Raw genomic sequence first — 15,165 nt, forward strand, 5'->3', positions numbered from 1 at the left:
AGAGTGCAGCAACATTGTTTCAAAAACAGTACAGAACATACAGAAATCCTTGCTCCCGCCACATCCTGCTAGACTGATTAGGGTGGGAAGGTGGTTTCTGAGCGCAGACTCCTTCATATCTCATCCTAATAGATAAGTCAATTTTTCAGGTTATTCTTTTTCTGGTCATTATATAAATAACATACTTTTGGCCTAAGGGTTCTTTGGCCTAAGCTGTAGAGCAGGGGTGGCCAAACCAGTCCTCAGGCTCTACCAACAGTCCACGGTTTCCAAATCACCTTGCTAGAGCACAGCTGTAGTCATAACTTATAACCCTTTTACACCAAAATGCTGGGTCACACCTGGGTTCTTGGACCCGGCTTTTATCCCCCCCCCCCCCTGACATAAGCCAGGCGGGTGACGTTGGGAGGAGCTGGCACTTGGAGAGGACATTATCTCCAAGTGACAGGAAATCCACCAGCCGGGACCCGCTTGACACCAACTGACATGCTGCAGGCAAGCCCAGCATACAGGGAAGCTGCCGGGCTGCCCCCAGCCTCCGCCCATGAGGCGAATGGATTCCGCATGCAGACATCCATTCACCTCCTCCCCGACACCGCTGCTGTCTGCAGGAGCAGAGGCTGTACACGCCACCCTGCCCAACCTCCAGACTGACCGCAGGACGATGCGATTGGGAGGTATGGGCTCCCCCATTGGTGTAAATGGATCACGGCTCGGATGACCCAGGTTACTAGTTTACACTGCCCCTGAATCCGGGTCTCAGCCATGTTCAACCCAGATAATTTTGCGAGTGGAATTTCTAGGTAATAGAACTGAGTTGTTGTTTTTTTACTCCATTTTGCACCAAGCACTGACCCGGGTTATTGCTTCAGTGTAAAAGGGTATAACTGTCACATTTTCAAACATGCTGCATTCATTCCTACTATAGATCCACAGGTTGCCTGAGAAACATGAACTGTGGGAAGATCTTGAAGACAGTGTGGTGTATGGGCCGGGGTAAGATATGGCTGTACTTGTTGTGCAATAGTAGATTAGGCCCAGGTTCTTTAATGCAAAGGGTTGGAAGAGACCTTCTTGATCAAGCAACATGAGAATGATATTCGGTGCATATGCTTCTGTTTTATTTAGCAACATGAGTGTAAGTTTCACAAACTATGTTATTGCATTATTGCGAACCTCAGGTCAGTACAGTTAGACATATGATATACATTCTTTAATGAACTGCGCAATTGTACTAATAAGTTGACAGTCTCCCCCAAGGGGAGTGGACCCGACAGTTGGTGATACTGCTGAGTACCCCCGGGGACACAGTCCCAGTACATAACTAATACCCCTTTCACACCAGAAAATGCAGGGACTTACCCGGGAATATTGTCCGTAGATCATGCAGGGACATTCTCGGGTTGGCCCCTTTCACACCGGCCTAGTCCCTGCATTTTCTGGTGTGTGGGGGCAGCGGGTGGTGGGGATCGGGGTTCAGACTGCGGGGATCCGGTAGCGGCAGTTGAGCGCTTGTATTGCTATTTGCTGGGCAGCGGGCGGGAGAATTTGAAAGCATTTTGAAAAGACTGGCCGGAAGCTGATTGGCTGAGAGAATCCAGCCAGTCTTTTCAAATCCAGCAGCTCTTCCCTCCCTGCTGCCCGACAAATAGCGATACAAGCGCACATCTGCCTCTGCCGGATCCCCGCAGTCCGGACCCCTGGACCCCGCCACCCAGACCCTGGATCCCTGGACCTCACTTCCCAGACCCCGCCGCACAGATCTCGCCACCCGGATCCCTGGACCCCAGAGCCCGCCGCCTGGACCCCGGAACCCGATGTCCAGATGAAAGCAAGTCGAGATGCCGGGTAAGTACCTTTCATGCCGGCCTATTTCCCGGGCTGGTCCCGGGAGCAACCCTGCAATCTAGGGAACCTTGCACACCAGCGCTAGTCGCGGGTTGTTCCCGGGGCCAACCTGGGAATTCAGGCTGGTGTGAAAAGGGTCACAACCGTATCACTAAGTTCGGTCAGAACTTACTATACAAGTAACGACTTGTATAAAGCAATTGAAATCTTACTCTTTGCTAACAAGAACCGACGCGTTCCTGGACCTGTCTCAACATTCCCATGGAATAATTGAAACTGGGATAGAATTCCCCTCTTGCTTTTGCACAGATGCATTGCTCCTGCTGGCACTACTAATGACATTCAGCCATGATTTGCTGAGCTTAAGGAGCCAAGGCACACTGACTGCACCGTGCAGTGCATTATTGGTAGTTGACTATGACACGTTGCACAAGAGGGCAGAGGCTGAGAGGTTTGAGATGAGCTCTGATTGGTGGAGCTCATTACATGCTTCTCAGGCTTATGGAGGACAGCAGCAGCCTCGTCATGGGAGGGTTTTTACCTGAGGGAACCCCCCCCCGCAGTTACCCATTGATCAAGTTTATACTTCCTTTACTCTGTGTTTTGACAGTGTAATATTCTCCCGTGCAGTTTGTGGCCAGTAATGACAAGTGCAAAAGGACCCCCCCCTGTCTAAAGTGACCCGGGCCCCACGAAGGCTTAATCCCGCCCTGCATTCAGCATTATTACCATTGTAACTAAGAATTACTATCCGGTGCTGTCTCTACCACACTGAGCTTCACTCTGCAGTATCAGTAGTTCAGTAGAATACAACATATAGGCATCGCATCACCCTACAAAGACATCACAGGTTATCAACATTACACAGGGACATAGTATAGAAATGACAAATCAGACCAATCATAGGGTACCTGGGTGAAATTATTGTCCCAAGAACTGAGTTCTGTAACTTGACCTGTACACAGGGTTTAGGTAGGGTGGATCCTCAAGGGGCACTTCACTATAACGTGCCCAACTACAGTACAATGTATCCTTATCCAGCAGTGGTTAACTAAGGTAGTCGCTGAGTGAGGGACCAGAGGTTACTAAATGGTCTGTTGGTCTTTCACAGGAGTTTAGAGGAGTGGAGTGGGAGCTATACCAAGCCCCATCCAGGAGGGCTGAATTACTCTGTTAAACACTGGACGAGTTCATCTACCGTCCAAGTGCACCTGGCACTATTGCATAAACAGCCTATGTCAGGGTTGCCGACACTCCCGCATTTGGTGGAACGAGGGCTGTATAAGCCCAAGTGTAGTTAAGAGACTGTGAATTTGAGCTTGGTTTAAATAAAGTTGTTTAAGAGTGACTAGGCATAGAAGGAGGGGTTATTCAGGGCGGGAAGCCCCACCAATGGGAGTCCTGGGGGGTGGCACCCTGGAGCTAGGGTATATAAACAAGGTAGTAAGCCATAACAGCCCTCCTTGATTTTTGATCTGTGAGGAAACTGTATTGTGCAGAGATAAGTGCAGCGCTGCTGATTACTGTACCTGTTATGTCTGGGCGTCCTAAAAGATCAGCTCCACCGCCCCGCTGGCTGGCGGATGCGGCTCGTCCACTCAGCCATGTCCCTGGTCGCAGGGGCAGTGGAGTTGGCGGTCAGGCGTCCTACAGTGTGGGGGCCGCGGGATCGCGGCCTACCTCGCCGGCCGCGAGCGGCGGTGCGGGGGTTAACCAACATGTCAGCGGGGATATGGTTGCTCTCCCCCCGGCTAACGCAGCAAGCGGGGGAGAGGTGCCTGTCTCCGGCGGGCGGGTATCGCCAGGCTCCGGCGACAGAGCGCCGAGTCGGGCGGTGCTGGCGGGGGGCGGGGAGCCTGGACAGGCGATCCCGCTCCCTTCCGTGCCTGCGCACTGCAGCGTCTCTGACGGGGCGTCATTAGGGGCAGCGGCGGGAGCCGGTGATTACTCTCAGGCGGCGTCCACTGAAGTGGAGCCGCCGCAGGGAGAGGGGGGACCCGCTATGCACGCTGGGACCTCCGTTCGGCCGAACGGAGGTGACACCAGCGATAGGGAATATATTCAGCCGGGGCTAGGGGGGGGGAGTGGGGCCCCCCCTCCTGGCGATGACCGCTCTGGGGCTGAAGCTAATTTGGTCACAGAGGAAGGGAGGGGGACAGGTGTCCCCAATGTTAATACACAGGATGGTAACACACAAGGTGTGGGGGAAAGGCAGCAAGGCAGGGGGTCAAGCCCTCTTATTCATATCACAGGAGGCCCCCCTGCTGGTGGTAGCAGGGACAGTGGACACAGACACTGGGATAGGCAGATGACTTATGAAGTAAGGGGTGCAGGCAGGCCGGGTGAAATTCGCCAGCAGCTGGGGGAGCCTTTTTATGATCACCGTCTGATGGGACAGCGAGGGCAGACACAACACGGTGTTTTTACTCCCTGGGCTCAGGGTTACGGCCCGCAGAATCAACCTCTACTGCCTCTAGGCCCTTACTTTAACACGGCACCAGGGGGCCTGGTCAATCCATTCCCGCAATTTTTTAATTGGGGTCAGCAGGGGCAGGGGCAGTGGCCCAACCAGACACAAACTGGTGGGAGTTACGGCGGGCCCCAATACCCGTACTGGGGATCGGGGTCCGGCCATCCCATGAACCAGGGGATGCATCAATATGGCCACTTTCCACCGCAAGGGCACTACAATATTCCACACTATCCTATGCAGACATACGGGGGCTGGGCCCCCCCGTCACGGGAGAGCCCCTCGGGGGGTCAGGGTCTTCCATTTAGGCAAGGTGAAGGGGCAGGGGAGTTTCAGAGAGAAAGGGCTCCTTCGGTTGACACACATGTAGCGTCAGACACACAGGAAAGGCGATCGCAGGCGGTGACAACATCCAGCCAGTCCATTAATGATAGTTGTGTTGTTTCAGTTTCGGAGGCACGTCCCACATCACCGCGATTGCGGAGGGAAGGTTCGTCGGTCGAAACTCCAGCAGTGGCGACTACAGTGCAACTTACGTCAGGGGAAGTCACGCCAGCCTCCCAGTCGGCCAGGAAGGAAGGCGAAACAACCGCGAAGGAAAAGATAACGGGTTCGGAAGCGACTGCCAAAGAAGGGGGTGACGCACCCCAGATGGAGGTGGTCGACGAGGAGGATTCCTCTTCTGGTGAGTCAGCGTCTTCTGCTTCATCAGGCGATAGTGACGAATCAGGCGCAGAGAAAAGGCCGCGCAAGCTTGCCAAGCTGGTAGCTAAGCAAGTAGCCAAGGCGGTTAGGGGCAAGAAACGCAGGCGTAAGAGTAGTCCCGTAGCGGAAGGGGAAACAACTGGGGATGCATCGCATTGTTCCAACACGGCAGTAGCCAGGGGGCTTAGAAAAGGGGTCAAAGAAAAGATTAGAAAGGGCAAATTTATTGACCTTTTCACAATCACTACAGAGATGAAGAAGGATTTTGACAAAGTCAAAAAAGATTCGCCCAGCGGCGAAGCCTCCTTTAAAGGGTTCCATAATTGGTTGAAGGGTTTCCTGGCATTTGCATCATCTTACCTCACCACCAGGCCGACAGAATACCTGAACGTCATTAGTTACCTTCATCTCATTAATGAGACTTTTATGAATTATAAAGGTCCGGCTTGGAGGGAATATGATGAAAAATTCCGGCTTTGTCATGAGGGTAAACAAATTATGCCGATGGGTTCTAAGCACGTCGAGATCTGGTGGGAGGTGATAGGAAAGAGTCAACCCATGACAGAGTCAGCGGGGAAGAAGTCCTTTCAAGGTGGGAAAGCGTCTGGGAAATCTGGGGGGAAAGGGCGATGTTTCGCCTTTAACGATGGAAAATGTGACAAGGGTGCAAAATGCCGGTTCAAGCATGAGTGCAAAATATGTGGAGCAGGGCACCCAGCTAAATCATGCAGAAGCGGCAAAGCAGCTAGTGCGGGAGAAGGCGCATCTGGCGCTAAGTAAGGCGGATTCGCCCATTAAGTTGCAACAGTTGGAACACTATTTAAGAGGATACCCGAATAAATTAGATGTTAAGTTTTTGTTAGAGGGTTTCTCTTTGGGTTTCCGCCTCCCTATCCCCGATAATTTCTTCACTTCCACAAATAAGAACCTTAAATCAGCCAGGGAACTGCCGGGGGTGGTTAAGGCAAAGGTGCAGCTGGAGGTCAGGCTGGGCAGGATGGTGGGGCCTTTTGAGGTTCCACCTATTCCGGAGCTGTGCATTTCACCCCTAGGGGTGGTGCCAAAGAAGGACCCGGGAAAGTTTCGGCTAATACAGCACCTTTCTTACCCCCCCGGTAATTCAGTGAACGACGCCATTCCAGTTGAATTGGCGAGCGTACGCTATCAATTGTTTGACGAAGTTTTGGGTTTAGTTAAAAGTTTTGGCCCCGGGGCACTGATGGCCAAGATAGACATAGAGTCGGCCTTTCGGCTCCTCCCTCTGCATCCTGATTCTTTTATGGTTATTGGGTTTCAAGCTGGAAGGGGCGTTCTACATTGACAGGTGCCTGCCCATGGGCTGCTCGATTTCCTGTTCATACTTTGAGAGATTCAGCACGTTTTTGCAATGGTGCATTCAAATTGAATCAAGATCCAAGGGGGTTGCTCATTATCTTGACGACTTTCTCATTGTAGGAACAGGGGGCAAGGCGGCATGTGGGGAGACGCTGGGCGTGGCGTTACGGGTTTTTGAGTCACTGGGTGTGCCCATAGCCCAGGAGAAGACAGAAGGGCCTGTAACAGTCCTGTCCTACCTAGGTATTGAAATTGATACGGGGGTAGGGTGCTGCAGGCTCCCAGCAGATAAGGTGCAGAGACTTCAGGGTTTCATTCAGGACTGCAGGGCCCGGAACAGGGTACAGCTGCGGACCGTCCAGTCCTTGTTAGGTTCCTTTAACTTTGCTTGTAGGGTTATTCCTATGGGTAGGGTTTTCTGTAGGAAACTGGAAAGGGCCACAGCCGGAGTTAGGAACCCTCACCACTCAATTCGCCTGGGTAGGGAAATTAAGGATGATTTGGGTGTCTGGCAAGAATTCTTGCGTCACTTTAATCATAATCTGATTTGGCAAGCTGAAGCTGCCTCGAATGGGGAGCTGCAGCTGTTTACAGACGCAGCGGGGTCATTAGGTTTTGGAGCTTACTTTGAGGGAGAATGGTGTTGTGAGAGATGGCCTCAATCTTGGATAGACAGGGGATTCACAGGAAACATGCTATTGTTGGAACTGTTCCCCATCATTGTGGCTGTGGTACTATGGGCAGGACAGCTAGCGAACAGGAGCATAGTTTTCTGGTGCGATAACCTGGGGGTTGTGCCTTCAGTTAACAATCAAAGGGCTTCGTCCCCAGAGGCACTAAGATTGTTGCGGCACCTTATTCTAGTTTGCTTGGAAAACAACATCAATTTCAGGGCCAGACATGTTCCAGGCGTCGAAAACGATATCGCAGACGCTTTGTCGCGATTTCAGTTTACTAGGTTCCGTGAATTGGCGCCAGCAGCAGCGGAGATAGGTCTAAGATGTCCCAAATCTGTCTGGCAGGTAGTAGAGCCGGCATGACAGAGCTAGCGTGCCGGTCATTAGCGCCTGCTACCCGCAGATCTTATGGAAAGGCATGGGAGGATTGGTGTAAATATCAGCAGCAACCGGAATCCAGGGGTAAGTCAGTGGATGACTGCCTCCTAGCCTTTGTATGGGAACACTTTAATAACGGACGGTCCAAGTCGGCTATGGCGGCGGCTTTGGCCGGGATAGCATTTCACAGCAAATTGCGCAGGGTGCCAGATCCTACTAAATCATTTATCATCAGTAAAGCAATGAGGGGTTGGTCGCGCGTGCAGCCGGTCCAACCGGATAATAGGCGGCCCTTGGATGAAACCAAGTTAGGAGAACTATTGGCTGTGTTAGCTAATGTTGCAAATGATGGATCGGAGGTAGCGCTGTTTAGGGTGGCTTTCGCTTGGGCTTTTCACGGGGCCTTCAGAGTCAGCGAGTTAACAGCGCGTAATAAAAGGGTTAGCTCAGGGATTCTCAAGGATGACGTGGTGGTAAGCAAGGAGCAGGTGCTATGCAGGCTAAGGAGGTCAAAGACTGACCAGCAAGGCAGGGGCACCTGGATTACGCTTAAGCCACACGTTAACAAAATCATTTGCCCGGTTGCGCTAACTCTAGAATATGCCTCTGTAAGGCCTAGCGAGGCGGTTCAATTTTTAGCCCACGCTAACGGGTCACCGCTCACAAAATTTCAATTTGCTGCAGTTATGAAGAAGGGCTTAGCGGCAATAGGGCTACGTCCAGACGATTTTGGAACCCATTCATTCCGAATCGGCGCAGCCACTTCAGCAACGGTGGCAGGTTTGCCGCCTGAGGCTGTCAAAGCAGTTGGCAGATGGAAGTCAGACAGCTTTAAGAAATATGTGAGAGTTAATATGCTTTAATATAGAGCGTTTAGAATTTTAAGTATTAGTTTAAGTATAGTATGCGCCTGTTGCGCGGGTCCAAAAACGTTAAGTTTACAAACGGTTGGGGAACGGTTAGCGTTCCGCAATCGGAGGTGTGGGGTGAATTTTTTGATTTTTCCTCCAGAATGCGCTTAATTCAATCTGGCCCACCCTTACAGGCCTTTCTGGTGGTTTTTTAAGTTTTTCAACTCCACTTGGACCCTAGCGATATGTCATTCCTAAGTTTTGTATTATTAGAGTATAAGTTTGAATACTAACCCCTAGGTTTTTTCCTTCCTTTGCAGCCCCATCCCCTCCCTTCGGTCCCTTGGGGGTAGTTTGGATAGTAGGGCACTCCTACATATTCTGGGCAGAGAAACATTTGGTAGCTAGAAGTTCGCCCGTGCTTGCCACTGCAAAAGCAGTAAGATGGATTGGAATTAGGGGCCTTCTATGGAAGAACTTGTCAGGCCTTTTACAGAGAGAATCCAGCAAAGGGGACAGGCCCGATGTTTTGATAATACATCTGGGAGGGAATGACTTAGCAAAGACTACCGGCATAGCCTTGAGAATTATGATGGAGAAGGATTTATCAGCTTTGTTGAAGAGTTGGCAGGGTCTACGGCTGGTATGGTCAGATATCATTCCCCGGTTCTCCTGGAGAGGAGCTCAGAACGTGGAAGCAATAGAAAGGGCAAGGAGAAAGCTAAATCACGCCTTAAGCAGGTTCGTGGTGTGTAAAGGGGGAGTGGCTGTCAGGCACCCCGAGATTACAAGAGAACACCCGGACCTATATAGGCCTGACGGGGTGCACTTGTCTGAGGAAGGAATGGCTATCTTTTTGAGGGGAATTCTTAAGAGATTAGGCTAGCAGTTATTTGAGCGAATAGATTTGTTAGGGGATGGCGGGGCAATTGGCACTTGAGGATGAGTGGTTAGTGTGCCACTTGCTGTGGCGGGTCGGCACCCTCGACCAGGATTCTAGAAGGGCGTCAGGTGGTCCCTGCGCGGTATTACCCCTCGCCTTGCCAGGAGGGCGGACGAGCCTCGACTCAACGCGGTGGGCGATGAACATTTAGGCGAAGATGTTCACGTCAGGCCTTAGAGGCGGGGGGATGTCCGCGCAGGGCGGGCTGTGCCTTTGGTAAGGGGTGTTTAAGAGGTTGGTAGCGACCTGGTCGTTGCCCGGAGTAACACCCCTGAACGGTCTTCGGTCTCAGGTGCCTGGTCCTTGCCATCCCCTTTTAAAGGGGTTATACCAGTTTCTCTTGGTCTTAAATAAATAACTATGACCGTTTAAACTGAGCTATTGGTGTTGCGTCTTTATTTTAGATAAGTTGTGTCAGTGTGAAGTTATTTCTAGGCCAAGGTATGATAAGGTTAGATTCACAAGCAACATAATTCTCTAGGCTACTTAAGCGGGAGTATCCCGTTTTTTGTTCCTTTCTCCCAGTCTCCCGGTAATGTGTGGGATCCTCCCGGTTTTTTAGCCCGTCTGGCAAAAAAAAAGTGACTGCGCATGCGCAAATCACAAAGTGCCGAGGTAGACGCCGCGGCTGTGCGGCCGGGGATCTGTCAGCAGTGGCTACACTGCCTACAGCGGCAGCGCAGCAGGGGGCAGACATCGGAGCAGGAGAGGAGGCGGCACAAGCAGCAGAAGGCAGCGCGGCAGATGAGTTGGTAAGATAGCGACTGGCTGCTTCGTGCCTCCCTCCTGCTTCTCTCCCTCTGCTCCCCACTATTTTTCCTTTAATAGGGTTGATTCCTTTAAAAACTGCTACGGTACTATCTGAAAAATGTAATTTCCATAGCTCCGCCCATGGCCACGCCCCATTTTTGAGCTGTAAATGGGGCAGGGCCATGGGCGGAGCTATCCAAATTACATTTGAGAGCTCCCACGCCCCCTAATTAGCTGCCCTCTCCCTGGTCTCCCGCAAAGGGGAGATGAAAAGTCGGCAAGTATGGCCTATGTTCGTTAGGGGTTGAAGAAGTCTTCATTATTATTATCAGTTTCATATATAGCACACACATATCCCGCTGCAGTGTACAGAGAATATTATTACCAGTTCCTTATATAGCACACACATATTCCGCAGCGCTGTACAGAGTATAGTTGAACATTCACATCAGTCCCTGCCCCAGTGGAGCTTACAATCTATATTCCCTACCACATGTACACGCGCGCACAGACATTCTAGGGTTAATTTGTTGTGAGCCAATTTGCCTACCAGTATATTTTTCGGATTGTGGGAGGAAACCGGAGTACCCGGAGGAAACCAACGCAGGGACATTTATGTGGAGTGGGCTAGAGTAGGTAAAAGTTAATTTGTGTGGGCCCAATCTTGACTTCCACTAGTCTCGCTCAGTGAGTCGGGAGCCGTGTTTAACTATAACTATGGACTTAGGGATGGCCATCGTTGCCTTTGCCATCGATGGTTGCCATCGATGGCAAAAGTGCAACAGGCCATCGATGGTGTATAAATAGGCAATGGATGACCATCAATGTTTTTACATATTGATGGTCATCCATTTGCTTTGAAAGATTGGCCTGTGGGCCAATCAAAACACAGGGGCGGGGCTTCGCAGGTGCTGGGGACAGAGCTATACTCTGTGTCCCAGCCCCTTAATGAAAAAATAAAAACAAAACTATTCAGTTAAGCCTGACATCGATGGTGGGAAACCATTTGGTTCTCCCCCATCGATGTCAAAACTATTCGACATCGGCCATAAACCATCAATGATTTCTAATCCCTAGCCAGACTCCGCTCTCCATCCAACAATCACGGGGTAGGGGTGACCATCGTTGCCATTGCCATCGATGGTTGCCATCGATGGCAATTGAGCAACTGGCCATCGATAGTGCTTAACTATGCAATGGGTGACCATCAATATTTTTACATATCGATGGTCATCCATTGAATTTGAATGATTGACCCACAGGGGGCGGGGCTTCGCGGGTGTCGGGGGTGGAGCTATGCTCCATGTCCCGGCATTTTGAAAAAAAAAAAGGCAAAACATCATTTTGCTATTCCATCGATGGAGGGAAACCATCTGGTTCTCCCCCAACGATGGCAAAACTATTCGACATCGGCCATGAACCATCGATGATTTTGAATAATCGATGGCCATCCCTATCATGGCTCTCTCTCTCTCCCTCTCTAAAGGAACGGCCTGTAGTCCCTGGGTCCTGGGGTCTTCCAGTTTCTCATCCCTTGGTGCTGCAGTTGCCTAGCAACCAGGTCAGGAGTCCATTTCCTCTGTGGCATTTCTGCTTCACTTTGTCCTTTGCAGAATTGGCTACCACACACACTTGAACCACTAATGGGGTACCCTCCAGGTTTGGCCACCCCTGGTCTAGGGAATGGGAACATTTGGATACCACTGCACTATTGTGTTTAAGAGGGGTACAAGTGCATGGGTTCCCCCCAAATCGAAAATGCTGTATGTAAAAAACGAAACAAACAAACCTGCAGTATCAACTATGACAGACAGGTGGCAACGTAGAACCCATCAATTGGTATTGTACATTGTAGAATAGAGTGAATTACAGAAGGCCTGTCTGGTCCTACACGCAAATCGCTTATCTTTATAATAACGGAATAATGTGCAGATACACACTCAGCTCGGGGGTGGATGGGAAGGTCAACAATGTCTAGGTCTACAGCCAGTAGGTTGACACCAAAAGATCGACATTGGCATAATGCGGACATTGAAAAAAGGTTGACGTAAAAAAAAGACGACATGCAAAATGTTGGCACATAAAAAGGTCACCATGAGTTTTTAAAAGTTTTTAAAAGTTAAATGTTGACCATTAGTGTAACGTATACCTTTGCTTTGGCCCAGGTGCATCGCTCTACTATCGCTGCACTTGGTGAAGTATGAAAAGATACAAAATAAACATGAAACCATATCATGTGTCCGTCATCTCCTTCAAAAAAGTTACTGGAGGAGTATTGCCACAGAAGTTCTGACGTGAGTCCAGCGTGGCCCAGTAGATGGTGGCTGATTTTGTGGACAAAACTGGTCATGTAGGTACCGTGGTCGTTATCATCATATGTTTTTTACACCTGTCTGTGACAAATGATACAGCTCTTTCCCTGTCTATATGCGTTTGTATACATTTGTCCATAATGTAGTCTGCCTCCAACAGAATCCGCCCATTCCTCCCTGTGCCGCCTATCCTGACCTTAGCCCCTGGAGACTGCCAGTACTGGCTGAATGGCAGAAATGTGCATGGCGGCATAGGCGTTCCCACACTCATAGGTGCACTGAAGATAAATCACGGGTGCGGACGCCATATATTCCCGGAGTCCTGTGCATGCTCCCACTGTCCCAAGCTGGCATAGTGCTCAGAGTAACCTGTACTGTCTGCAACCCTTTCCAGGGCTACCTGTACTTTCCCATACTGTATATTATCAGCTCATACCTCCCAACTGTCCCACTTTTCGCGGGGGTCAACAGTCACTAGTGGTTGACAGTGACTAGGTCGACACCTAAAAATGGTCGACATACCATAGTTGAACATTGAAAGGTTGACACAAGTTTAGGGTCAACAAAAGGTCAAAACGGGTTTTCCATGTTTTTGTTGTCTGTGTCGACAGGGCGAACCAAGTGGGTCTCAAAAATAAAATTAAAAAAAACACATGGAAAACTTGTTGCAACCTTTTGAGCGTTGTCCATGTCGACAGTAAACTTGTGTCAATCTTCTGTAATTGTCGAGCTCAGGTATCTAAATGATTCTTAGGTGTTGACCTAGTGACTGTTGACAAGGGACCAGATATCCCCCCCAGTCCCTATCTGCTCCTACCTCAAATCTCTGTCTTCACAGCTCCCTCTCTCCATATCCAGCGAGATTGAAACAGATCAGTGTCCCTGCAAAAATTGCTTTCATTTTATGACATATATATATATATATATATATATGATAGAACAGACTTTCGTTTGTGTATGACAGCTGCACTCTATAAGACCTCCCTGTTAGAGGACGGAACAGTTGGATAGCAATAGAGATAGATATAGAGTGCGTTTAGTAGTAGCCCCCACCTGTATACAACAATTTACCAGTTGGACAGATTTTTTTTAAATTCATTAAAACATAACAAAAGACAAATACACATCAGACACGGTGTCCATTGATCAGTTCTTTGAAGATGGAAAAGAGACCTGACGCGTTTAGTCTTAAATGACTTCTTCAGGGTACTGATTTCGTCATGGTATAAGGTTAGGGATTATCAGTTGTTTATATTTTCCTTAACTAGGCTCCTTTTAATGGAAGTGTGGTTACGTCCAGCAGAATCCAAGGGAAATGTAGATGTAGGACTGTCCCATATATTGTAAGATAAAACCAGAAACAACAGTCCAGTCCTTATGTCTCCAGTGTCTGAGTGCAGGATTTGATTGTAGGACGGCCTCTTCCAGCATTTCTAAGCAAATAGTCAACTGTCATTTGCTCTCATCCATAACCAGGTTTTCGTTCCAATCAGCCAGATCCGACAATCAATCTGTAGGTGTATGGCCAGCTTAAGCCACAAATATCCCCTGAATGTAAGATTCCTGCTGTGATCCCTCCTGCTCTGCCACCAGCCGCATCCCCATAGGTTTCTATGAGGGATGCGATGCTGCCCGATGTATCGACATCAGGCAGCATTACATTAGGGGAGTGATTCAGGTTGATTCCCTGGCCGCCACCCATTCGCAAGGATGATTCTGTTGCAGGGCCTACGAATGGATGTTACATGGTAACATCCATTCACAGCCTAGTGGGATCCACCCACATCACTCAATGGTCAGCAACCATCGAATCATGGCGAAGGTGCACGCATATAAAATTGACTCTGAAGTCACTTATATATGCGTGCACGCTTGGGAGGAAGTGGGCGGGCAGATGTCAGCTGGCCGCCCCCCCCCCCCCCCCGCACCCGCATCATTGGGGAATTTGCATGAGAACACCCAGTGCTCTTATGGTAACGCCCATGAAACGCTGGGTGTTACCATATGCAAATGGCCAGGGCCGCCACCCCCCTGTGCCTGCACACTTGGGTGCGAGCGCCCAGTGAACACTCTGTTTGCCGTGGCCGCACGCACCCAGCGTATGCAGATGCGCAGAAATGACCCTGCGAATATTTTGGCGTGTGTGAACATACCAGAATATGGCACTAGGTCCCTGGGCTACCATCATTCTGAAATGGTGGTAGCCCATTGTAGCCTATGAGCTACAGGCGCCACTGCTAGCGGGGGTCAACGCTAACCGCGTAGTCACAGCCCCCCCTCTGGCACCTGGTGAAGCAGATCGCAGGGACGGGCTCCTCTCTGGGCCCTTACCCCTCCATCTGCTAGTACATACATTAGGGAGAAAGGATTACATATTGCAACGTGATCCTGGGCTGTAAGATTCCACCCAGATCGCATTGTATTTGCAATCCTTCTTTAATGGGCCCCTCTGAGAGAGGCACCCTTGTTGCAAACAGCAGGTGTTGAACATCTAAGACGTCACCTCCACACGTTCACTGTTTAACGGTTAGCTGAAGTTCTGCCTAGGGGGCCCAAAAACCTTACACCGGGCCTTGCCATGATACTTCCTGAAATAAAGGTGCGGGGAACGTTTGCCAACAGTATCTCCCTTCATATATTAGACTGATAGGGCGTAGACACGGTTCCATTTCATCTATTTTTCTGTTAGATTTTGCTTATATAAGCAAAATCTAATCGAAATCGAGTTGAAAATTGAACGAAATCGAACACATTTGATTTCAATTCGATTCCCGATGCATGGCCTTGAATCGAATAGAAAAATAGACTGTCCAGGCAAGACTATATAGTACAGATCTGTACTATATAGTCTAAATGGAATGTGTACACGGTGCCGTGTGATTCGATCCCGATCGAA

At 49.8% G+C, this 15,165-nt stretch overlaps 1 protein-coding gene across 1 annotated transcript; it reads left to right on the top strand.

The window, feature by feature from the left end:
- Positions 1 to 914: 914 nt before the first annotated feature.
- Positions 915 to 6,141, top strand: LOC146062461 (uncharacterized). The gene is made up of 2 exons (XM_083174595.1): positions 915 to 996; positions 4,767 to 6,141. The coding sequence occupies exons 1-2, from the start codon at positions 951 to 953 to the stop codon at positions 5,801 to 5,803; spliced, it is 1,083 nt and encodes a 360-aa protein (XP_083030721.1). The 5' UTR covers positions 915 to 950; the 3' UTR covers positions 5,804 to 6,141.
- Positions 6,142 to 15,165: the final 9,024 nt, after the last annotated feature.

Source organism: Crinia signifera, chromosome 3, assembly GCF_055691185.1.
Source record: "Crinia signifera chromosome 3, ASM5569118v1, whole genome shotgun sequence".
In the NCBI taxonomy this organism is placed as follows: domain Eukaryota; kingdom Metazoa; phylum Chordata; class Amphibia; order Anura; family Myobatrachidae; genus Crinia; species Crinia signifera.

Coding starts and splice junctions, on each gene's coding strand:
- LOC146062461 (XM_083174595.1), top strand. CDS start 951: ATGAACTGTGGGAAGATCTTGAAGACAGTGTGGTGTATGGGCCGGG. Junction 997..4,766: donor AGTGTGGTGTATGGGCCGGG/GTAAGATATGGC, acceptor GTGTTGTTTCAG/TTTCGGAGGCACGTCCCACA.